The 27,018-nt window shown below is 44.2% G+C and overlaps 1 protein-coding gene across 1 annotated transcript in view; it reads right to left on the bottom strand.

Annotated features, from left to right (window-relative positions):
- The window catches only part of adgrb2 (adhesion G protein-coupled receptor B2), a 1,120,188-nt gene that overhangs the window by 119,429 nt on the left and 973,741 nt on the right, over positions 1 to 27,018 (bottom strand). Inside the window, exons 29-30 of the mRNA XM_041212905.1 lie at positions 23,778 to 23,876; positions 2,767 to 2,938 (exon numbers count right to left, since the gene is read on the bottom strand). Of these exons, the coding sequence (XP_041068839.1) occupies positions 2,767 to 2,938; positions 23,778 to 23,876 (271 nt within the window). The remainder of the gene's footprint in view (positions 1 to 2,766; positions 2,939 to 23,777; positions 23,877 to 27,018) is intronic.

Raw genomic sequence — 27,018 nt, 5'->3', positions numbered from 1 at the left:
TGCTGTCACACAAAACATCACTGAGCATTAGAATGGTCAAGTTTCTGTTGTTTGGCTCACTCTGGAGCAGCTCTGTACTACTCTACAGAGCATGTGTCACAATTTGTTGTGGTCTGTTGTATCCTTCAAAACCAACCATCATGAGGATACAGGATATGGTGAGTGGTTCAGAAGAAGGGAAAGAAGAGCGGGAGGAAGAGAGGATGCAACCAATACATCCTTTCTCTGGTCAGGCTGTCCAAGATCAACACATCCGATTATGATTCCAGTGAAAACAACTTCAAATCCCTATTCTAAAAATGTCCCATATCTTATCTTATTTCTGTCACTGTATCACAGTGTCCTCCTGGCCATAATACGGAAATAAAAGTGACCACAAAACAAACATTCCAAACCAACTTTATCAAACAAACCAACAATATTCCAGCCAAAAGTCAATTAATCACTCTTGTACACTCTCTTAGTGCCTGTCTTTCATCTGTCACTCCCTTAGTATACTTCCTAGTGGCTGCGGCATGGGTAGTAAAAAGCTGCTGACTTTCACTGGGGCAGACTGCAGATAACCTTGCAGAACAAAATCAAGCAGCTCTGGGTCGTGAGAGCCTGGCTTCAGAATCGTGTGGCAGTTAGTATGGGCTGTCTGTCTGACAAACAACAGTAAGGGCATTGTTGGAATGGCAATGGTGGGAGAACAAATGTGTCATCCTAGAGATGGCAATTTCCAGCTATATGAAGTCACTGCAACTCCCTCTTGGTGGCAGCTTAGCAATCCTGATAATCTGTTGAAGGACAGATTTTTGGACAGTTGTGAGACTGTGCTTGCTCCTTTTGAGCAGTGACATTCACAGGCATGATGACATCAGTCAGAACCTGCATGGCAACAAGCATCAATCTCAAGACCTCAGCCTGAACTTCCACTACACACAGGGTGGGATTTTCTAGTCCCGTCCTCCTTGGGAATCATCACGGGCGGGGCAGAAAATTTGACGGAGCAGCAAAAGTCAGTTGAAATCAGTTGGGACCGGAAAATCCTACCCTCAAATTTTGGGTGGCTTTTACTTGCTTGGCAATGAAAGCTAAAACAGTGATCATCAGATGCTGCATCATGGTTGGGTCTGCAAGTGTTTTCATGGAGATGGGCACCACTCCCAAACTGGAGATGATGGCCTCCAAGTGCAAAGCCCTGAGCCATGTTAATGCTGAACTCCTCTATGCTCTTTGACAATGACAGAAGGCTTTTCGGCAGGCCTGTCATTGCACCATAATTTCTGTGTGCATGTGTATCAGCCTTTTCCTATACACTACCTCACTAAAGTCCGCATTTGAGTCATCTGCAGCAGAACGCATGTATGACTTTGCCTCGGGAGCTGGCAGCTGAGGGACCCTTTCATCTTGTCATGGCTGCAGGTCACTCATGCCCTGTGATTCACCAAATGAAGATCCTTCTTCTTTCCAAACTCTATGGCATGTGTAGTGCCAGAATGTGAGTTAATGGCTGAAGGTCTGAGATTGTGTGATAGTGTTTCATCATCATCAGTTTCCTTGGACTTCAGCAGTGTCTCAACAGGTAGTACTTCTCACGTATTTGAAAGGGGAAAGGCACAACGGTTGGGCTGTACTGAGGGAAGGTGGCCAGAATGGGGGGGAGGGGATGCAAGAAGCTCATGTTTGCACTATTTGCAGCTTGCGAATCAGAAGAGATTATGGGATGAGGGAGAAATGAGATGTAGAGGGTGGATTAGGTAGGAATATAAAGTCAGCTTCAATATTTCAGCCTCAATCATGGCTGTTCCAATAATGGTCTGTACCATCCCCTCCATCGGGGTGAGGACATATGGCTGTGCCTGCCCCTGCTGGTTAGGGGCTGCTGGCTGTGGTTATGCACCACCATGTTTTGCAAGAGAGGGAGAAGTGTTTCAGTGAATGTGGTGTTTGGAGATTCCATGCTGCTTGCATTGGAATTAATGGGTACTATTAATCATGCATCACAATCCCTGTGCTCATTTTATCCAATCTTACCCATTCAATTTTAGTAGTGACACAAAAACAGGACAAATACAAGAAAAGGTTTGCATGATTCGCTTCATCCCCAAGGAACTTTTTCTACTGTATTTCAAGATTGAAAGTATTGCATTTCATTATAGATGATAGGAATTTATTTTGAATCACTGATGAGCATATACATCACAATTAGAAATGTTCCTGCAAGCTCAGAAGGTAAATATGCCAACCAAGTTAGTCATTCAAAGCAGAAAGGTTTCAGTACCTGCTGTGTTGGGCTACTTGAGTTGAAAAAGGGGCCCTCAAGTGACCTCCAATACTTTCTAGGCTAAGGGCGGTAAAATCAGACAGGGTTTCTGCTCCCGACTTCATTGACTTCTGCTAGAAGGGCTTGTGTAAACATGCTGGATGAAGAAAGGATGACTATGATGTTCCACTGTTGCTGAGTGGCACTCACACAGACATTGATCTCCTTCAGGTTTAAAGACTTGGCTGGATATCCCTTGCTCTCATGAATGATTAAAATTCTCTCCAACCACACGCCTGGTCAGAGGGTAGGTACTCACAGGAGACAAACTATTTAATCTTCCACTCACTGTTCACCAGCTTGAGCCAGGTGGGGCATACTTGTGCAGCCTCAGTATAGGCATTTTATGCAAATGTTGCTTATATTGTTACACTCATTGTTACACCCCTGATGATTGAGGATCCTCCCTCCATGCTGTTGACTTGTAGAGCAGAAGTTTACTATATGACTGCACATACCTCTCGCCTCAGGAAGCAGTGGACTGTGATAATAACAAAGCCTTGAACGGAGTCAAAAACTGCAAACAGTATTTGAAACAAAATCGATCTCCTGTCAGTCATCGCCAGAACAGCTGACATCCAGGTCAGTGCCAGCAATGGGAGAACAACACACGAGCTCCACAGGGATGCCCTGGAGGAACAAAGAAGAATGACAGCTTTAGTTAAAATGGTAAGTGTGATCAATTATATTCAATATGGACACAGTCACCAGCTCACAATTTAGAAGTGTCTGATTCAAATTCTGTGCCCAAATTGTATTTTTGAAATGTCGTGCCAAGCTCTTAATTTAAACAGCAAATCAAACTGTACATTCAAACTGGGATTCTCAGAGGCAAGGGGTTCTGCAAGATGATTCTCACTGATGTCATCAGGTTGCTGCATTTGTTGACTTCCTGATTCATTATTTCTGTTGCTGTCTATGTTAATGAAGAATATTTTCTGCATTAACACGATTCCCTTCAAGTAGCTGATGCAGTCTTTCAGAAATTGGTATGGCTGCCCCACTCCCACTGTAAGAGCGCGATTGTATTTCCATGGGTCCTTAGTAATATGTTGTTATGTGTAGGTCCCTGAGACCGCGTCAATATTAGTAGGAGTCCCTAAGGATGTTTCGTTATTTCCAAGGATCCCTTACAGCTTTGTCAATATTACCAGGTTTCCTATGGTATGGGTCCCTGACAGGATGTAAATAATAGCAGAAGGTCCCTGGAGAGTGCTTTGGTGTTCCCAGAGGGTCCCTGAGAATATGTCGAGATAACCAGAGGGTCCCTGAGAGCGTTATAATTAGGAGGGAGTCCTGAGAGTGTATTGTTATTAGCAGGGAGTCCCTGAGAGTGATTTCAGCTTCCAATCCCTGTTCACCAGTTTGAGCCACGGCTACAGAATAGGGTTGTACATTTTTTATGGATTGAACTTCCCCCCTGGCTAAGTTGGTCTATAACAATACCTGTCTCCACCCCTGCCTCAGAATTGCTGCTGAAACCCTTTTGTTATCTCCAGATTTGGCTATCCTAACACATTCCTGGCCAGCCTCCCGTATTCTATCCTTCACAAAAGCGAAGCTATCCAAATCTCAACTGCCTGTGTCCTAACTTGTACCAGATGCCATTGTCCCTGTATCATTGACTCACACTGGCTCACTGTTAAAGAATGCCTCGATTTTAAAATTCTCATCTTTGCTTTCAAATCCTCCATAGCCTGTGCCTTCCCTATCTCTGTAATCTCCTCCAGCCTTACAACCCTGATATCTGTGCCCCTCTAATTCTGGTCTCTTTTGAGCAACCCCGATTTTAAACACTCCACCACTGCTGGCAGTGTCTTCAGTGACCTAGACCCTAAGCTCTGCAATTCCCTCCCTAAACCCCTCTGCCTCTCTACCTCACTTTCCTCTTTTAAGACACTTCTTAAAACCTATCTCTGACCAAAAGTTTGATCAATCGCCCCTAATTTCTTCCATATTGTGGGTGGGTGTCATGTTTAGTTTGATAATGCCTCTTTGAGGCATCTTGGCATATTTTATTACATTAAAGGGGCTTTGTAAATACAAATTGTTGTTGGTTTCTAAAGCTGTGTGAAGCTAGAGTGTGTGTTTTACAAAGATCAAGTGTCTTAATAATCTCACCGCAATAATGCACCTTCTTCAGTCGCTTTTCAAGGTTTAGTTTAAATATAAAAGTTTTGTGAAGATTAAGCTGTAATGCTCACAGCTGTGCAGTGTGAACTCACTAAGCTGCCAACATGGCAGGCTTCTCTGTAATTTATTATGAATGAGCTTCAGAAATCTTACTCCAAAACTTACTCCAGTGCAGCAAATACATCATAATCTTAGATGAAAGCAAAATACTGCAGATGTTGGAAATCTGAAATAAAAATAAAATGCTGGAAAAATTCCAACAGGTCTGCCAGCATCTGTGGAGAGAGAAACAGAGTTAATGTTTCAAGTCCATATGACTCTTCTTCATGACTCGAAACATTAACTCTGTTTCTCTCTCTGCAGATGCTTCCAGATCTGTTGAATTTTTCCAGCATTTTATGTTTTTACATCTTAATCTTTCTGTGATAATGCTATTACACATATGTATGCTTCTATGAAGCCATAAGGACAGTGGAAATGTACCAAGTTTCAAGGATAAGGGAATAGTGCAGAGTATTGTGGACCTAGCACCAACTGATTTTGTACTGTGTTGTGTTCAGTAGGTAGAACTCTGAACTTTGATTCAAAATGTCATGGATTCAAACCCCACTGCAGATCTTATGTCCATACTGTAGATTGGCAAATCAGTGCAGTATGGTGAGAGTGCTGCATTATCGGAGGCATTCTCTTTCAAATGAGATGTTAAGTGAGGTTATGTTTGCCTGCTCAGATGGACATATACTATCCTCTGGCATTAATGAGCAGGGTGTTATCCTGGTGTCCTGGCTAACATTCCTTCCTCAATCAGTATCACCAGAGCAAATTTAACTGGTAATTTATCTCATTTGCTTTTATGTGACCTTTCTATGTGCAAATTGACTGAAATGGTTACCTATATAAAAATGACTACAATTCAAAAACAATACTTTGGCTGTGAAATGCACTGGGACACTTTGTTTATAAGGTGCTGTATAAATTATTTCTATGTGTTTGTTTCATTGCCAATCGCTGTGTATAACATTGAATGTACAATGTTGCAGATACACACTTCAGCACACACACGTACCTGTTTGCAACAAGAGTTATGTGTAAGCAGTAGTTCTAAGAATTATTCTAGAATTGCTAGAAATACACCTTTTGGAAGAAATGCTGAGGCTGTGGTTTCTTAGCAATAAACCCAAGTTTACAAAACTCTGTAGACATGCTGGGAGATAACAGAGACAACACAAGTCAATTGTCCATTGCTCTCCAGAAGAATGTTAGCTGTGTCACATAGCTCCTTAAGGCACAGGCCTACATGTAGGCATTCCTGTGCCTGATAAGATGGAGCCACATGCCCATTTAATGAATGAGTGTTCTTACAAGAGAAGCAATGAAGTGGTGTAGTGGGGTAATGTCACTGGGCTAGTAATCAGAGGCCTAGGCTAATGCTCTGGATATAAAGGTTCAAATTCCAACATGGCAACTGATAGAATTTTAATTGAATAAAATCTGGAGCATAAAACTGATTTCAGTGATGGTGCCCATGAAATGATCATCAATCCTCGTAGGAAAAACAATCTGGTTCACTAATATCCTTTAAGGAAAGAAATCTGCCATCCTTATCTGGTGCGGCCTTCATATGACTTCAGATCTGCAGAAATGTGGTTGATTACCCTCTGAAATAGTCCAACAAGCCAATCAGTTCAAGGGCAATTAGGGATGGGCAGCAAATGTTGACCTTGCCAGTGATGCTCACATCCTGTGAAAGAATAACATTTTTAAAATCTCAGGAGCAAGAGGAGGCTGGAAAAGGAGGGTATACCATGTCTATCTGTTCCTTAGCAATTGGACATTTGAATGGGAATATGTGATTGAATGAGTGCTTGGCATGAGAGATCCAGAAGTCCCCTGGAAATAAAGTATATAAACAGGGAATCAAGAGGGAAAAACAGTTCAGACAAAAGCCTGAAATGGATCTATGCTGGCTCTAGTCTAACACTTTGCTTAGCTCAAGAGAACAGAAGAGACTGATACTATCACTCTGCTTCATTAGTCCTTTCATCCGATTCAGGACTGGCAAACCATCTCATCTGTTATGGGTCCTATGTCATTCCTGTCTATTTAACTTGCGTATCATAAACTGACGGTTCTTAATAAATTGCTTTAAATCACTACTTGTGACTTGGATCCCCTTTTTGATAAGCTGTGGATCCTAGATTAAATCTTTCACAGTTATGTATGTGCATACACACGTAATTAAACAGTAAACTGATGCACAGCCACAGATACAATGGTAAAGGTGTGTACTTTTTGTGGTCAGTCAAGAGTCTGACTTTCAGAACCCTTTAAGCATGGCTGAGTCTCTGAATGAAGCTTTGAAAAATTACATATGCAGAATTTCTGTTTGCCTGACACAAAGTTCCCACTCTTTCCTCATACAAACATATCCCTTACTCAAGTCCAGAGAGATTAGGAGCAGTTTGGCAGAACCATGATTTTGGGAACACTAGGGATGCAATAGTCCCAGTTTTGTACTAAGTGCGGAAGCGGGCAGGAAAAAAGGTGTTTTACACACCGGCCGCAATGGTGGCCTTTTGCACCGTAGTGTCCCCTTCCTGGTGCGTCCTGCCTCATTAATAATGCATACCCGGTAAACATACCAGGTCGCTAGTGGGGCTGCCTCTGATTTGCCTGCCCGTCGTCACTTCATGACTTCAGTAAACTGGGCAGCGTATTTAAAGGGCAGCCCAGCACGGAGGTACAACTCTTCAAGGGATAGGAAGCTGCTGGGAACTGATGACTGCCAAAGGGAGGAAACATGGTGCCCTCAAATTTAGTGACGCCTCACTCGAGTGCCTACTGGATGCAGTGGAGGCCTCTACCCGCATTCCAGGCGAAGGTCAGCGAACAAGGTCATCAGTCCAGCATGGGAGGCAGTGGCATCAGTGGTCAATGCCAATGCTCTGCAAAAGAGGACAGGTTCAGGGAGAGGAAGAATGCTCTAATCCATTCCGTCAGGGTAAGTCACTCTTCTCATCATTCAACTCACACACTCTCAAACCCATTAGACAGCCACAGGGATCTCGCAACTCAAGAGACAACAACACAAACTCTCACACACACCCTCACATCTCCATCAGGCTCTGGAGCTTGCACCCTGATCCCCTCCATGACTGCACTCACCACATAAACATTCCATGCAGTGTCTTGTATCCTGCTCACATTCTCTTCATCTGTTTTCATGTAGATCAAATTGGCTCACACCAGCAGGAAGAGATTCCAGACCAGGGGTGTAGTGGCTCACATTAGAACACTCATTCACTTTGAGAAGCATGCCATTGCATTGACTGGTGAGGACATGCCTGAGGTGACGGTAAGGCTGGCAACAAACACCCACGTGAAGATCCTGCACCACGTCATACCTCTCTTAACACAATTGTGAGTGCTCCCTCTCCTGCTTTTGACTCTGCTGCCATGCACAAACTATCTCTACTTTGGTTCACAGCGAGCTCTGCCAAGCCACCGACACCCTCAGCCAGCCAGTCCCTCAGCTGCATCCAGGCCTTCACCTCCAGCCAAGAGGACACCTCCACTGAAGAACTGGAAATAAGCCTGGAAGACCCATCACAGGACTTACACACACCTTCCATTAGTGCAGAGACATACACCTTGGTGGGATCGACATCTAGAGCACATGTCCGCAGCAGGAGGAGACTGGTTCAGCTGAGCTCCCTGGCACTTGGATGACGGCTGGGGAAGAGACATCTGTGAGGTTCGAGTCAGATGACGAGCCTCTAGATTCAGCCTTCCAATTCATAGTGGAGAGGCAGCAGATGGTGGAGGAAAATCACGCAGAGCTATTGGAAGCCCTCAACAAGTCGGAGGAGTGCCACATATGTGTGCACTGAAGTCTCCACGGGGAGAATGGCGTATGCCATGGAGACCCTGGTCCAGCAGAACATGGAGATGCACGCACACCTGAACACCATCGTGGTAGCCATGGGTGAATTCTTGCAAGGGCCATGTGAGAGGGAAACAGGGCACCTCAACATCCCTCCAGATGCTCCTTCCCCTCAAGGAATCCAGCTGGGTCCCTTGGGCACCCGAAGAGTGGAGGAGTGGCAGCTGGACGCCCCAGGGTCATCCACTCAGAAATCTCAGAAGCTGACCTCTCCCCGATGCCTGTGACCCCCTTAACTTCATTCTCTGTCACCACAGAGGGAGCAGCTGGCCCATAGGAGGACAGCCAAAGCAAGCTGAGGACCCCAAGGACTTGGCTCTCCAGATGACCCACACCGAAGTCATCAGAGGCAACAGGGCCAACCATTACACAGGCTATCTCCACCCCTCCTGCGGATGTCAGGGCAGCACTAGAAGAAGTGATAGGCCTAGAAAGTTAAGAATTTCTAATCACAAGTGGTTGCATGGGTGATCACATTTTGTTACTTTATAATCTGACAATATATTCACTTTCACTGAGTAGTGTGTAATGGTGTCTTTCAGTTTCTTTTACAGGCTTTGCGAGTCATCCCCATGCATCCCCCCCACACCTACCAGCAGTTCAGCTGCACGCAGCTGGACCGCGAATGATTCCGGAGGGAGAAGTGTGTGTGTGTGTGTGGGGCATTTCGAAGCCTCCTGCTGGCATTCTCCCATGCACGCAGAGCCTTCCTCCATCACACTCATCTCAATATCCCGAACACTTTCAGTGCCACCTGCTGGGGTTTTCGTTCAGTTATCCATCTGAGCTGACCTGCATCGCCACCCTCCCACTGATTGCGCTCCCATGCAGTACCGGTGCTCACCCAACATGAGGCTACTCTCACTTTTGATTTGAGAAAAATGGTAGTCACCACGCTTCTGCTCATCTCCCCTTTCATTTCCCCTCCCCCAGTCAGCCATCTCTTTTTCCCCATCATTGTCGATCCCCCGACATCATCTTCCACTTCCCCACCATCACCTACCAACCAGAACCTCTTTCTTTCCAGGATGTCCAGATGAACGTGCATGTTCCCTACCTTCCCGAGAAACCCACCCCCATCCACACGGACATCTGCAACCTCCTCCTTCCTACCCCTAGGGTCCGTGTCTGCCTCCGGGTCCCCACCAACCACCCTCGCCCGCTCTCCCTTCTACCACTACTGTTGCACCCTCAACCTCCCACCCTACTGGCTCTTTTTGCCCCTCTCATACTCACCATTCCTCCTACCACACCGACTCTCAGTTCGCTCCCCAGAAGGCAGTCATTGACTCCACAGACCCCTCCCTTGCATGTTTACCTGCATACCACCCCCCATACGCCCTCCTCCCCCTGTACTCCCTCTTCCCCTGTACTCACTCCTCCCCCATATTCCCTCTTACCCCCGTACTTCCTCCTCCCCCCCATACCGCTCCTTCCCTGTACTCCCTCGTGCCCTATACTCACTCCCTGCCTGTACTCCTTCCTCCCCCATACTCCCTTCTACGCCTAGACTCCTTCCTCCCCCAAGACCCCTTCCCCCCCTGAACTCCTTCTTCCCCACAGATTCCTTCATCCCCTCTGAGCTCCTTTCTCTCCCTGGACTCCTTCCCCTCTCCAAACTTCTTTTCCCCTCCCACCCCTCTGAACTCCTTCCCTTACCCCTTCCTCCCCCCTTACACCTATCTGCCCAGTTGACGCCTTCTCCTTCATTACACCCTCCTCTCCCAGTACTCCCTCTCCCAACCTCACCATCCCTTTGCTGACACCTTCGTTCCCCCCTCCCAAACTCACCCTCCTCCAACACCTTCAGCCTCCCTCCCAACCTCACCTCCCCCCACTACACCTTCCTCTCTCACTCATAGCTGGACCTTCCTCCACCCACTCCACAACTATCATCCATAGCAGCCCAAGGCCAAGGTGCTGATGTCCCAAAGCAGACCCCAGATATGAACAAAGACCTCCCAACTTCCATGAGCTGCTTCACGGTGGAGCCATGTCCATAAGAATCCACCCAGCATGGGATGCACATGTTCTTCCAGGGTCCTGTAGCTGGAGGGCTCCAGCAGCTTCTGCCTCTTGGATATCCGCGATGTGAACAAGGTCCTAATGTAAGTCCTGATTTCTGTACGTTATGCTTGTCAAGAGGTGTTCTGGGCCGGAGTGTTTTCCCATTGACGTGGGCAGTAAATTTGACATTGGGGGATGATTCCAGTGGGCAAGCAAAGAAGTAGCTCATGAGATAGTTGATGCATTGGTTTTACTTTTCCAAAAGTCCCTAGATTCAGGGAAGGTCCTATTAGATTGGAAGATAGCAAATGTAACTCCATCATTCAAAAAAGGAGGAGACAGAAAGCGGGAAATTACGGGTCAGTAGCTTAACATCTGTCATAGGGAAAATATTAGAAGCTATTATTAAATAATCTATAGCAGGGCACTTGGGTTCATGGTGGTAATCAGACAGAGTCAGCATGGTTCTATGCAAGGAAAATAATGTTTAACCAACTTGTTCGAGTTACGTGAGGAAGCAACCTTCTATGGATAAAGGGAAACCGGCGGATGTACTGTACTTAGATTTCCAGAAGGCATTTGATAAAGTGCCACATCAAAGGTTATTGTGGAAAATAAAAGCTCATTGTATAGAGGGTACCATATTGGCGTGAACAGAAAATTGGCTGGCAAACAGGAAGCAAAAGGTAGGCATAAATGAGTCTTTTTTTGATTGGCAAGATGTAACAAGTGGTATGCCACAGGAATCAGTGCTGGGACCTCAACTGTTTACAATATATATAAATGACTTGGATGAAGGGATAGATGGGATGGTTGCGAAATTTGCTGATGACACAAAGATAGGTAAGAAAATAAGTTGTGAAGAGGACTAAAGGACGCTACAAAAAGACATAGATAGGTTAAGTGAGTGGGTAAAGATGTGGCAAATAGAGTATAATGTGGGAAATGTGAAATTGTCCGTTTTGGCAGGAAGAATAAAAGAGAAGCATATTATCTAAATTGTGAGAGATTGCAGGGCTCTGAGATGCAGGGGGACCCGGGTGTCTTACTGCATGAATCAAAAAAGGTTAGTATGCAGGTACAGCAGGTAATTAGGAAAGCTAATAGAATGTTGTAATTTATTGTGAGGGGAATTGAATACAAAAGTAGGGAGGTAATGCATCAGTTATATAAAGCACTAGTGAGACCACATCTGGAGTACTGTGCACAGTTTGGTCACCTTATTTAAGGAAGGATGTAGATGTGTTGGAAGCAGTTCAGAGAAGGTTTACCAGACTAATAACTGGAATAGGCAGGTTGTCTTATGAGGAAAGATTGGACAGACTATGCTTGTACCCGGTGGAGTTTAGAAGAGTGAGAGCTGACTTGATTAAAACATATAAGATCCTGCGGTGTCTTGACAGGGTGGATATGGAGAGGATGTGGGAGAATCTAGAACTAAGGGTCACTGTTTAAAAATAAGGGGTTGCCCATTTAAAACATCGATGAAGCCAATTTTTTTCTGAGAGTTGAGAGTCTTTGGAACTCTCTTCCTGAAAAGGTGGTGGAAGCAGAGTCTTTGAATATTTTTAAGGCAGAGGTGGATAGATTCTTGGTAAGCAAGGGGGTGATAGGTTATCAGGGATAGGCAGGATGCAGATTTGAAGTTACTATCAGATCAGCCATGATCTTATTAAATGATGGAGCAGGCTGAGGGGGTCGAATGGCCTGCCCCTGCTCCTTGTTCATATGATGAGATGCAAATGCATTGAAATTAGGTTCCCGACATTGGACAGCAGGAAAAGTGGCCCGCCATTGATGATGGCATAAATTCGATTTTTGGCCTTCTTGCCATATTGTTCACTCGCACCCGCCATGACACCTGATGCCAATCAGGGTAGAAAATTCTGGCCTCGATGTTTGTGGCATATGGCTGAAATTTAGCCCACTAAAATTGCACAGATGTAGCAGTACATAGCATGGGCAAGCTCTCAGATTCTTGTCCTATTGGGACAATCCTAATTGACAAGGCACTGGTTTGTAGAGTGGTAAGTTCACTCCTCCCAAATGCAACAGTGATATGACTAGTTGATCAATGATTTAAGGTGCCATGGTATACTGATGGCCTACCTGCCTTAGCTCTCAGATTATCAGGTCTGTCACAAAGTTGTTTCGGTTTCAAACTTTCATCACTAAATGTGTTATCTGGACACCACGCTAATTCCAAGACACTTTGTAGCTTCCTTCACCTCCCACCAAGCGGGTGTCACTAGTTGGTCATTGGGCAATATCCAATGTGGATTTGAGCCCCTGATTGGTGGACCAGAGTCTTCTCATAGCCAACATGATAAGCAGCAGAACTCACCATTCAATGTAAATCCAACACCATCATCAGCATTGACATCAGCAAAGACATGCACCATACCGCTTCAGCCATGTGGTGGATCTTTGTCTTCAGTGAGATGGCAGAGCCAACCCATGAGTTTGCATCATGCCAAGTATAATGGGCCGAATGCTTCTTTCTGTGCTTAATGATTCTATGCCGAAATTCAGTGCTGCACACAATCCTTCTACCCAGTGACAAATTGGGGAGTTTGGAGTTCTCATTCCTGAAACTGTTTCTCTTTTTAAGAAAGATTTACCTCACAGAATAGTCCTGGGCTTTGAAAAAGACCCAGAACTGCTGTACATGCTATTTCAAACCATGAAGGAAGACTGTTTGTCCCAAGCTTAACCTATAATGAGACTCTGCTATCAGTGAATAAAGGCAAGAATGAAGAATAAAGGACTGTGTCCAGGCATTTGGCATCCAGTAGATCTCCATGATACAGAAATAAATAAGTAAATGAAAGGGATATCTTCTCTATCTTCTAAAGAACACTTCAAAGTTCCTTCTTGGGCATTTGAAAGCATTAATACAACATTTGGGGCATTCAGCATCTGATTCCGCTGTCCATGTTGAAGCCGGTGGGTACAATATAATAGATTCCCTGGTCAGTCCTCAAACAACATATTCATCTGCACAAAGGAGTGCTCCAACTCTTTCAGAAGTATCTGGAACAGATACTCTAAATCTGTATTTTGGGATTCCGTTCAATGCATTGCTAATGAGGACACTGACAAGGTGACTGTGGACAACCTTGACTCAATTGTCTTTTCGGATAGGTTCTGTGTGTTTCTCCTTTACATGTTGGGGTTTGTACATGCACCCTGCATAAAATCCAAAATATTGCCCTCGACATCTATAGTTCCCAGTTTCTTCATCAGGGCTGCACAAGGTACTTTATTAAAAGCCTTATGAAAATTCATGAAAGTAACACTGGTGGGGTTTTCCTATGCTCTAATACCTTGAATGAAGCCTCAGGATATGTATCTATGAAGGCTGAGATTTCACATCGATGTATTGACAAAGCTGTAGTAATTCCTTCAGATCTATGCACAATATGTAACATTTGAATGTTGCTGCCAGTGGCCCTCAAGTGATTTGCTAAGCCTCTCTGGCGAGCACTGGGAACATTTGTAATGTCTGCCAGTTTGCAGGTCACAGTTTTGTGATACAGTTACTGATGCATTTGTCAGCAGGGCCAACAATCTCATCAGTGATCCACAACAGCAATGTGACAAGACAATTCTGAGAGTCCACAGGGTCAGTATTTGCACTAGTGTTTCTACTTGTATCCCTCTGCACAATGCTGTGTCTTGTATGGCGTATAATGGTTATTTCAATCTCAGTACAATATGCGCAGAATCATGTAGATTAAACCACACTTTCCAAGGAACACTCATTGTGTCATGATTTAAAGCTATTCATTATACCAAACTTTGTGGTGAAAGATGAAGAGTGTAAAGATGATACCAGGGAAGCTAAGGCTACCCAATGCAACCACGGCTCAAGACACTGTTGTGTAAAACATGGACAGGAGCAGACGGTAGGTGTAAAGAAGCTAGCTCATAGGAATATTTTTAATCTAATCTGCTCGGTGGGAAACTGATGGGATTGGATTGGCCACCAGTTTTAGACCTCTCTGGATTTTACTGCCCATTGAATTCAACTAGCACTTAGTTTAAAATTGTCCCATGTCATAACTAAATCATCCTCTAACATTCCACTAGCAGCCTAAAGGAAAACTTTGTATACCTGAACTAAGGGGTGCAGACTTGAAGTGCCACAATAAAGACAGTGTGAAAATCCCAGTGAGGACTTAGCAGCAAGCCAGGAAGAAATTAATGTCAGGTGCTATCTTAGAAAAGAGGAGGCTAAGGGGTAGCCAAATTGAGATGTACAAAATGATGAAGGGGCCTAGATAGGGTAGACAGGAAAGACTTGTTTCCCTTTGCAGAGGGATCAATTACCAGGGGGCATAGATTTAAGGTGATTGGCAAAAGGATTAGTGGGGACATGAAGAAAAACTTTTTCACTCAGGGGGTGGTGGGCATCTGGAATTCACTGCCTAAGTTGGTGGGTTGAGGCTGAAACGCTCAACTCATTTAAAAGGTACCTGGATCTACATCTGAAGTGCTGTAACCTGCAAGGCAATGGACCAAGTGCTGGAAAGTGGGATAAAAATGAGTAGCTAATTTCTTTTTTCTCTTCTTGGCTAGCACAGATATGATGGGTTGAATGGCTTCTTTCTGCACCGTAACCTTTATATGGATCTATGGTTTAATTTCTGATGCCGAGCAATGTGACAACTGCATTATTTCACGTCCTACGATGTTTTGCTTAATTCTTGAAATACCATCGATTAATATCTGTCTTCTGCTGTAAAATTACCAATGAAGAATAAAGCTCATGCGTAATGCTCAAATGATGAGCAAGGCAGGTGCTCTACCCATCATGCATTGTGTCAATGCTGGCTGTTTAAGTTAGCATGTTGCTGTGCTTTGCTTTGGATATGTAAAACCTAACTTTTAAAAAAATCATTCAGAGGATGTGGGTATTGCTGGCTAGGCCACCATTTATCACACTTGAGAAGGTGGTGCTGAGCTACCTTCTTGAACCGCTGCAGTCCGTGTGGTGTAGGCACATCCACAGTGCTGTTAGGGAGGGAGTTCCAGGATTTTGACCCAGCAACAATGAAGGAATGGTGATACATTTCCAAGTCAGGACAGAGTGGCTTGGAGGTGATCTTCCAGGTGGTGGTGTTCCCATGTGCCTGCTGTCTTGGTCCTAGATGGCAGAGGTCATGGGTTTGGAAGGTGCTATTCAAGGATGCTTGGTGAGTTCCTGCAGTGCATCTTGTAGATGGTACACAATGCTGCTACTGTGCGTCGGTGGTGGAGGGAGTGAACGTTTGTGGATGGGATGTCAATCAAGCGGGCTGCTTTGTCCTGGGTCAAGCTTCTTCAGAATTGTGGGAGCAGCACTTATCCAGGTAAGTGGACAGTATTCCATCACGCTCCTGACTTATGCCTTGTAGATGGTGAACAGGCTTTGGGGAGTCAGTGAGTTACCTGCTGCAGGATTCCTAGCCTCTGAGCTGCTCTTGTAGCCACAGTATTTATATGACTAGTCTAGTTCAGTTTTTGGTCAATGGTAACCCCCAGGATGTGGATAGTGGGGAATTCAGATAGAGTAATGCCATTGAATGTCAAGGGATGATCGTTAAATTCTCCCTTGTTGGGCGGGCACTTGTGTGGCATGAACATTACTTGACACTTGTCAGCGCAAGCGTGGATATTGTCCAGGTCTTGGTGCAATTGGACATGGACTGTTTCAGTACCTGAGGATTCATGAATGGTGCTGAACATGATGCAATCATCAGCAAACATTCCTATTTCTGACCTTATGGTAGAAGGAAGGTCATTGATGAAGCAGTTGAAGATGGTTGGGCCTGAGGAACTCCTGCAGTGATGTCCTGAATCTGAGATGATTGACCACAACGATCTTCCTTTGTGCTAGGTATGACTCCAACCAGCAGACAGCTTGCCCCCAATTCCCACTGATTTCAGTTTTGCAAGGGCTCCTTGATGCGATACTCTGTCAAATGCCTTGATGTCAAGGGCAGTCATTCTCTCCTCACCTCTGGAGTTCATCTCTTTTGTCCATGTTTGAACCAAGGCTATAGTGAGGTCAGGAGCTGAGTGATCCTGGCAGAACCCAAACAGAGTGTCAATGAGCAGGTTATTGCTAAGCAAGTGCCGCAATATAGTACTGTTGATGACCCCTTCCATCACTTTAGCGATGATCGAGAGTAGACTGATGAGGCAGAAATTGGCGGCTGGATTTGTCCTGCTTTTAGTGTACTGGACATACCAGGGTAATTATCTACATTGCTGGGTAGATGCTGGTACTGGAACAGCTTGCCTAGGGAAGGGGGTGGGGGGGGTTTGTTAGGGGCAGCAAGCTCTGCAGCTAGTATTATTGCCAGGATATTGTCAGGGCCCATAGCCTTTGCAGTATCCAGTGCCTTCAGTTGATATCACGTGGAGTGAATCAAATTGGCTGAAGACTGGCATCTATGATGCTGTGGACCTCCAGAGGAATCTGAGATGGATAATCCACTCGGCACTTCTGGCTGAAGGTTGCAGCAAATGCTTCAGTCTTACCTTTTCACTGATGTGCTAGGCTGCCCTATCATTGAAGATAGGGATATTTGTGGAGCCTCCTCCTCCAGCAAATTGTTCAATTGTCCACCAGCATTCACGACTGGATGTGGCAGGACTGCAGAGCTTAAATCTGATCCATTTATTGTGGGATTGCTTAGTTCTGTCTAAACTCATGCTGCTTATGCTGCTTGGTAAGCAAGTAGTCCTGAGTTGTAGCTTCACCAGCTCATTTTTAGGTATGCCTGTTGCTGCTCCTAGCATGCCCTCCTGCACTCTTCATTAAGCCAGGGTTGATCCCCTGGCTTGGTAATGGTAGAGTCAGGGATGTGCCAGGCAATGAGGTTAAACATTATGGTTGAGTACAATTCTGCTGCTGCTAATGGACAACAGTGCCTCACGGTTGCCCAGTCTTGAGTTGCTACATCTGTTTGAAATCTATCCCATTTAGCATGGTGGTAGTGTCACACAACATGATGGAGGGTATCCTCAAAGTGAAGACAGGATTTTGTCTCCACAAGATCTGTGTGGTGGTCACTCCTACCGATACTGTCAGGGATGGATACATCTGTGGCAGGCAGATTGGCAATGATGAGGTCAAGTGTGTTTTACCCTCTTATTGTTTCCCTCACCACCTGCTGTAGACCCTGTCTAGCAGATATGTCCTTTGGGCTCAGCTATTTCAGTCAGTAGTGGTGCATTGTAGTCCCCCACCCAGAGTACGTTCTGCGCCCTTGTCACCCTCAGTGCTTCCTCCAAGTGATCTTCAACATGTAGGAGTACTGTTTCATCAACTGAGGAGTGTGGGGAGTGCAGGGATGATATGGTGGACGTGGGGTGGTATGTGGTAATCAGCAGGAGGTTTCCTTGTCCATGTTTGACTTGATGCCATGAGACTTCATGGGGTCCGAAGTCAATGTTGAGGACTCCCAGGATACCTCCCTCCTGACTGTATACCACTGTGCCGCCACCTCTGATGCGTCTCTCCTGCGGTGGGACAGGACATACCCAGGGATGGTGATGGTGGTGTCTGGGAATTATCTGTAAGGTATGATTTCGTGAGGATGACTATGTCAGGCTATTCCTTGACTAGTCTGTGGGACAGCTCTCCCAATTTTGGCACTAGCCCCCAGATGTTAGTAAGGAGGACTTTGCAGGGTCGACAGGGCTGAAATTTCCATTATCATTTCCGGTGCCTAGGTTGATGCCAGGTGGCCCATTACCACTACTCTTATGTGAAACCCTGCAGCCGACTAGCATATTAATTCCTCTTGAAGAAGGAAGTGGTATCATGGCTGGCTGCTGAGATTCTTGTGGCCTTAACCGCCTTCCCAAAATTTGTTTCTCCATACAAGGCAGCCACATCCAACACTGTGAACTGATGTTCTAGTTTATGCTATCTCCTGAAGGTTTAGATCTGGAAGGGCATCAAACTTCCTCTCACTGAGGCCTCCAAGAGGCTTGCAATTTCTGGTTTGCAAAGCTATCTTTTCTCAATCAATAGCACGTCATTTTGCAGCAGTTTTAAAAAGAAAGAGAAGGCTTACATTTATATAACACCTTTCACAACCCTGTGATATCCCAAAGTGCTTTACAGCCAGTTAAGTACCTTTGAATTGTAATCATGTTGTAATGAAGAACATTTTGCACAGTAAACTGGAGGCTGTTTCAGGTATTTTAACTGTTGCCTCTTCACAATTCACAGATAATTCAGAGGTTTGAAAGTTTTATTCATTCATCGGATGTGGGCGTCACTGGCTGGGCCAACATTTATTGCCCATGCTTAATTGCCCTTAAGAAGGTGGTGGTGAGCTGCCTTTTTGAACTGCTGCAGTGTTCCAGCTTCAATGGCCAGCTTGGTGCTGGAGATGGCTCACATTTAGACTGAACCTAGAACAGCTAGCCTCAGGATAATATATGAACATATAAGAGGATAATATATAAGAGGCTGATCATTTAAGATTGATGATGAAAAATTTCTTCACTCAAAGGGTTGAGAATATTTGGAATTTTCTACTCTGGGAATTTGTAGATGCTTCATTGTGGAACATATTTAAAGCTGTGACAGACAGATTTTTGATCTCTCAAGGGATAGGGAGAGTGGGTGAGAAAGTGGAGTTGAGGCTGAAGATCAGCCATGATCATATTGAATGGAATGGCAGGCATGAGGGGACATATAGTCATCCCGATCCTATTTCTTATATTCTGATAAATGGGCTCAGAGATCAGTGCACCAGATTTGCAGTGATTCCAGTTGTCTAAACCAATGGCTAATCCACTGAACCACAGAATTTTCCTGATATGCAACTTTTAATTGTACTTTGCTGGTAAAACTAAACACAGAAAATTATGTGATTTATACAAATGCACCTTATCACCCATATTTTACAGCATTCATAAAAAAGTGCAATAGAAAGCTGCATCGAGCACTTTTCACTGGAGCTGAAAACATACCGTGGTATATCTTGCATTGTTAATCAGAAGCTGCTGAAGAAATATTACCTCATACAGGCCTATAGGAATAAAGATCCAGTATCCCTTTAAAGTGGGTGTGCACCAGTCTGTGCATTAGATACACTGAGAACTGTGAAGTAATATAGTTAATAAAAGCCTTAAACAACTCATTTGCCTACCTCTCTAAGCAATAGGTTAAATACATGTACCTTTTTAAGTCAGGTGCATCTAACTTTGATTTTATGGTTCAAAAGAACAGAGATTTTGTTAATTTACAGTACTGAGAGAGAAGTGGTTAACTGAATAATGAGGCAAAAATATGGCTAACACAACACAAGAGTAAGGCAGCGATACAATATTCAGGAGTGGGAAAAGTGATTGATTCATTACTGGGAAGAAGGTAATGTAAATGATTCATAAATCAGGGTAAAAAAAGGTGAATGATTCAATCCTGGAAACAAGGAAAAGCTATGGATTCAACACTGGGAACAAGGAAAGGTGATTGATTCACTACTCCAGAATCCTTCATCATTGGCAGGACACATTCACTAGATGTGGCAGCACAGTGGTATACAGTCAGGAAGGAGTGGCTGCAGGAGTGCCCAACATTGACTCTTGACCCCATGAAATCTCACATCATCAGGTCAACCATGGGCAAAGAATCATTTTACTGATTACAACTCCTGCCCTCCCACAGTTGATGAATCAGTATTTCTCCATGTTGAACACCACTTGAAAGAAGCACTGAGGATAGTAAGTACGGAGAATATACGCTGAGTCGGGAGACTTCATTGTCTATCATCAAGATTAGCTTGGTACCACCAGTTCGATCAGCCATGATTGTATTGAATGATGGAGCAGGCTCAACGGGCTGAATGGCTTTCTCCTGTTCCTGTGTTCCTACTGAGTGTTCTGGCTGAATCCTGAAGATCATTTCTGTCAGACTGGGTCTGTGGCAGAAGGTGACATAACCAATAAGAGGGGAAAACCCACTTGATCTGTACCTGTCACAGACGCATATGTCCATGACAGTATTGGTAGGAGTGACCTTGTGAAGGAAAGTCCTGTCTTCACACTGGGGACACTCTACATCATGTGTGGCACCAGCACCGTGCTAAATTGAATAGATTCAGAGCAATCTAGCAACTCAAAACTGGGCATCAAAGAGGCGCTTTGGGACATCGGCAGCAGAATTTTATTTAATCATTATCTGTAGTGTCATGCCCCAGGATATCCTTCACTCTGCCATTACCATCAAGCTAGGGGACCAACCTTGGTTCAGTCAGGAGTGTAGGAGTTCATACTGGGAATAGCAACAGGCATACCTAAAAATAAGGTGTCAACCTGGTGAATCTACAACACAGGACTACATGCATACTAAACAGGAGAAGCAGCATGCAATAGACAGAGCTAAGGCATCCCACAACTAAGGATCATAATGAAGTTCTGCAGTCCTGCCACATTCAGTTGTGAATGGTGATGGACAATTAAACAATTGACCAGAGAAGGAGGCTTCATAAACATCCTCATCTTCAATGATGGGGGAGCCCAGCATAGCAAAAGACAAGGCTGAAGCATTTGCAACTGCCTTCAGCCAGAAGTGCTGAGTGGACAATCCATTTTTGGCCTTCTCCTGAGGTCTTTGCTATCATATATGTGAGTCTTCAGAGAATTTGATTCACTCCACATGGTATCAAGAAATAGCTGAAGGCACTGGATACCACAAAGGCTATATGGGCCCCGACAACATTCTGGCTGTAGTATGAAGAATTGCTCTAGAACTAGTCGTGCCCTTGGCCAAGCAGTTCCAGTACCGATAAAACACAGGCATCTATCTAACAATGTGGGAAATTGCCCAGGTATGTCCTGTCCACAAAAAACAAGATAAATCCAATGTGGCCAATTACTGCCTCCTCAGTTTACTCTCAATCATCAGCAAAGGTGTCATCGACAGTGCTGTCATGAGGCACTTACTCAGCAACAAACTGATCACCTATTCTCTGGTTTCTGCCAAGGCCACACAGCTCCAGACACAACTTGCCCCAAACATGGAATAAAGAGCGGAACTCAGGTGATGAGGTGAGAGTGACTGCCCTTGATAGTAAAGGAGCATTTGACTGATCAAAGATCCCTAGAAAAGTGAAGGCAATGGGAATCAGGAGGAAAACTCACCACTGGTTAGAATAATTCCTAGCACAAAAAGAGACGGTTGTGGTTGCTGGAGGTCAATCATCTCAACCCTACGAAATCACTGCAAGGGTTCATCAGGGGTTTGTCCAAAACCCAACCATCTTCAGCTGTTTCATTAATGCCCTTCGCTCCAACATGAGGTCTGAAGTGGAGGTATTTGCTGATGACTGTACACTGTTCAGTACATTTGGAACTCCTCAGATACTGAAGTAATCTGAGTCTGCATGTAGCAAGAACTGGACAATATTCAGGCTTAGGCTGATAAGCAACAAATAGCTTTGGTGCTACAGAATGCCAGGCAAGCACCATCACCAACAAAAGAGAAACGAATCATACCTCCTTAACATTCAATGGTATGACTTGCTGAATCTTCCACCATCAACATCTTTGCGGGGGGGGGGGGTCACCAGAAACTAAACAAGAACAGCCACTGAAATACTATGAATGACAAAAGCAGGTCAGAGGTTGGGAATTCTGCAGATTGTAACTCATCTCCTGACTCCCAAAGCCTGTCCACCATCTACAAGGCACAAGTCAAGAGCGTGATGGAATATTCTCCACTTGCCTGGATGAATGCAGCTCAACAAAACTCAATAAGATTGATACCACCCAGAATAAAGCAGCCCATATGATCGGCATCCCATTCACCACCGTAAACATTCAATTCCTCCGTCAATATGGTAGCAGCAGTATGTACCATATACAAGATGCATTGCAGCAACTTGCCAAGGCTCCTTCAATAACATTTTCCAAACCCATGATCTCTACCACGTAGAAGAACAAGGACAGCAGATGCATAGGAACACCACCATCTGCAAGTTTCCCTTACACACTATACAGATTTGGGAATCTATTACTATTCCTTCACTGTTGCTGAATCAAAATTTTGGAACTCCCTCTCTAAAAGCAGTAGTTGAAGAAAGCGGCTCACCAACTGCTTCTCAAGGACAATTGGGGATGGAAAATAATTGTTGGTCATGCCAGCAATGCTCGCATCCCAAGAACGAATAAAAATAAATATTGGGAACAAGGAAAAGTGATTGATTCAATCCTGGGAAGAAAGATGAGTGATTGGCTCAATACTTCAGAGGAAGTGAATGAATGGCAATGGAAGTGGAATAAGAAAAGTGTCAGGAAAGGGGAAGTGACAAATTGAATGCTCCAGACAAAGACTCTCACCTTCTCTAGGTAAAAGAAATGGACCAATTCAAGCTGGAATCGGATGATGTCATTGGCTGAACAACATGGACAATAGTGATTGTTTCAACTCCCAGGATGCAAGGAAATTACTTATGTAATAACTTGAGCCATCAGAAGCAATTCAGTGCCTGTGCCAAAGGGAGTATATTGATTTGATATCAAATAAACAGGAGCTGGTCAATTTGTAAATCATAAAACTTTTGAATAATCAATGTTTTTCATATTCAAATGTGGTGCAGTCCCAAGATGTACACAGAGATGACTGAAGGTGAAGACTGAAGACGTGACTTGCCTCTATAATGAACAGTGCCTTTGCACACAGCAATTTCATATATGGCGGCATGTTGCCACTAAAGCAGCATCATTATTAATAATAATGTTTCCGACCAAGCCTGTTGTTCCTTCAACGTAAGTAAAATTACTCTCAGGTGAATAAAGACTGAAAGATTGGCATCGAAAGTGGGATAGGATAAAATAATAAAGACAGATCTTCTTCCACACATAAGTAAAGTTGATAGTTTTATTCTAGTTTCCTCCCTTTATCCTGAAGGTGCTGATTCATGCTGAGCTACAGATTATGCAGACACTGACAGTTCTCTGGCTATTCCACATGACTTTTTATCAAATGTGACTCTTTTGGCAAGCTATTTGATGCTGGGTGGCATCACATGTAAACTCAATCCTGTCATCATCAGGCGATCATACAGGGGTCGCTGGATAGTGATCAGGAGTAGGAATGCGGATTGGTTTAAATAAAGAGCACACGCACACAGACATATGGGGAAAGAGCAGGGAATAGGATTAGGATCAACTGAATAGCTCTTTCAAAGAGCTGACACAGGCACAATGGGCTGTAAGGCCTCCTTCTGTCCTTTAATATTCCAAAAATATATACATTATCACAGATCTATAATATTTAATTTATTTTTTAAAGTCTTTTTTGTCTGAGAAAAAGGGATACTTTATCTTTCAAAGTTACCCATGATGCAAGAGTTAGATCAAATGGATGAGACTAACATGGCGTTACTGGTGATGGTGGCAGATAATGCTGTAGTTGAAACAACTCCACACTTGGAACATTTGAGCATCAAACCGCTACGGGCTTCACTTGCCTGACTTGAAACAAATGCAAAGCAAAAATGAGGACAAATAAAGACTCCAAGTTTAAATGCAGAGAAAACAAACAGTTGAGAAAAGCAGCACAGGTGTAATTAGCTTGCAATATATAGAATGCAAGAAGTTGGAGTACAATGATTAATCAATCTCGATCACAGAAATGGTGAAGAAATTTTAGTTCACAGATTCAGACTTCATTTTGCAAGATAGATTCTTGAAGAACTGTTTCTTTGAGTGTATCCTGGTAAATTCAGCTTCAAACTGGAAGCATGGCTCTTGAACCAGTATTACATTAGGCCCATCCCTAAACTGCACCACTTTAGACTATAGCGTTGTTGTTGCCTCCATTGTATCCTCAGTCCCACGGACACAAGGGATGTCATGTGTCACTAGCACCCACCACTGCTAATGGTTCAAACTGGGCAGAATTCATTTTGAAAAATTGGTTTCCCTGCCACAATTGATTAATAAACCAACTGATGCAGAACAGAAACTCTTCAAAAGAATCGAGTAGATTTTCTATTTTCCAAAATCCTTTTAGCATACCACCAGCCCTTGCTATGGAAATGCTACATAGCACCTCTATTCTGTCCCATCCTCCAGGGACAGGTATCTCTCCATCCATCCCAGAGAGAGGTGTCTCAAATTGACCCTTAATGAAGTGGGAGTCTTCCAGAAATATTAAAATGCCCTTGGCCTTAGAAAGTGTGAGAGATCAGGAATGAGACTGTGGGTGGCAAAAGTCTTATCTTGTCATAATCCTGATATTGAAACAGAATAAGAGCAAACCTGGGGCTTCAATGTCAGCACAGTGATCAACTGCAGATAACAGCACAAATGAGCTTGATCTTTATGTCATGACATCCATTCAACCCTTCTAGCAGGTTATCATTGGAAGGCACCTATACTATTCGAGGAATGGGATGGGAGTCATTGTCTCACAGCCTGTGGAGAGGTGTCCTTATGGACTTTGATGTTCTTCTACAAGGATGGGGGAAGGGTTATTGCCTGTGATGCTCTTCCATGGCTTGAAGTATTACCAGTTTATGAAAGGCAATCAGGCACAATTATTCTAGTGCAGGAGCACCTGCCCATATTGGCATCTGTGACATGTGGTAATCAACAATATGTTTGTACACTCCTCAGTTTAGGAGGAATTACAGAACCTGCAGAAAAAGGAAAGAATCAAAAAGAAAATAAGGGTGAACTTTTAAAATATCTGTACCAAATACTGTTTAGTCAACTGTGGACAAGAATATGTAGCTGAACATCAGTCAATCCCTGACCACGATTCCATCTTTCAAATTAAAACCTTGCTTTTCATTGCGGTTCTGACCTAAATAAAGATTACAGAAAGTTGTCCAGGAAAATTGTTCATTACCTCTGATCCTAAAATTGAATACATAGACAATACAGAATTAAAATAGTAAGTTTAGTAACTCCTAATTTTATTTATTCAATTAATCAGAGGTGAGGAGACCAGTCCTGATTGAGTTTTCATCTTTCTCACCAGTAAAATGACCCCAGATCCCATCCTTCTTTCCTGAATATCTATTTGCATAAAATGACCCTTCATTTGGCTTAAATTTAAAGTAAAATGATGTTTCTTTTGAAGTTAGAGGTTAAAGTTCATCTTTTGCATTTGTGAGGCAAGGAGGCATATGGGAAGTTGGGTAAGCACTCCACCAAAGCATTTTTGCTCATGAAAATTAACCTAGCTGGATAAAAACAAAAAACTGCGGATGGTGGAAATCCAAAAAAACCCAGAAATACCTGGAAAAACTCAGCAGGTCTGGCAGCATCTGCGGAGAAGAGCAAAGTTGACGTTTCGAGTCCTCATGACCCATACAACAGAACTAAGTAGAAATAGGAAAGGGGTGAAATATAAGCTGGTTTAAGGTGGGGGGGGAGGGGGGGCAGTTGTTGGGACAAGCAAGCAGTGAGAGGAGGAGATAACCAAAAGATGTCACAGACAAAAGAACAAAGAGGTGTTGAAGGTGGTGATATTATCTAAAGGAATGTGATAATTAAAAGTGGAGAGCAGGACAAGCAAGGTAGCTCTAATGCGGGTGGGGTGAAATAAACGATAGGTGGAAAACATTTAAAAATAATGGAAGTAGGTGGGAAAAGAAAAATCTATATAAATTATTGGAAAAAACAAAAAGGAGGGGGAAGAAACTGAAAGGGGGTGGGATGGAGGAGGGAGTTCAAGATCTAAAGTTGTTGAACTCAATATTCAGTCCAGAAGACTGTAAAGTGCCTAGTCGGAAGATGAGGTGCTGTTTCCCCAGTTTGCATTGAGCTTCACTGGAACAATGCAGCAAGCCAAGGACAGACATGTGGGCAAGAGAGCAGGGTGGAGTGTTAATATGGCAAGCGACAGGGAGGTCTGGGTGATGCTTGCGGACAGACCAAAGGTGTTCCGCAAAGCGGTCACCCAGTCTGCATTTGGTCTCTCCAATGTAGAGGAAACCGCATTGGGAGCAATGAATGCAGTAGACTAAGTTGGGAGAAATGCAATTGAAATGCTGCTTCACTTGAAAGGAGTGTTTGGGCCCTTGGATGGTGAAGCGAGAGGAAGTGAAGGGGCAGGTGTTGCATATTCTGCATTTGCATGGGGAGATGCGGTAGGAGGGGGTTGAGGAGTAGGGGGTGATGGAGGAGTGGACCAGGGTGTCACGGAGGGAACGATCCCTACGGAATGCCGCCGGAGGGGTGAAGGGAAGATGTGTTTGGTGATGGCATCATGCTGGAGTTGGCGGAAATGGCGGAGGATGATCCTTTGAATGCAGAGGCTGGTGGGGTGATAAGGGAGGACAAGGGGGACCCCATCATGTTTCTGGGAGGGAGGAGAAGGCGTGAGCGCGGACGTGCGGGAGATGGGCCGGACACGGCTGAGAGCCCTGTCAACTACAATGGGTGGAAAACCTCAGTTAAGGAAGAAGGAGGACATGTTTTTGAAGGTAGCATCATCAGAACAGATGCGACGGAGGCGAAGAAATGGACAGAATGGGATGGAGTCCTTACAGGAAGCGGGGTGTAAGGAGCTGTAGTCGAGGTAGCTGTGGGAGTCGGTAGGCTTGTAATGGATATTGGTGGACAGTCTATCACCAGAAATTGAGACAGAGAGGTCACGGAAGGG

The sequence above is a fragment of the Carcharodon carcharias genome, chromosome 19 (assembly GCF_017639515.1).
Source record: "Carcharodon carcharias isolate sCarCar2 chromosome 19, sCarCar2.pri, whole genome shotgun sequence".
Lineage (NCBI taxonomy): Eukaryota > Metazoa > Chordata > Chondrichthyes > Lamniformes > Lamnidae > Carcharodon > Carcharodon carcharias.
This window is presented reverse-complemented; position numbering and strand designations above follow the sequence as displayed.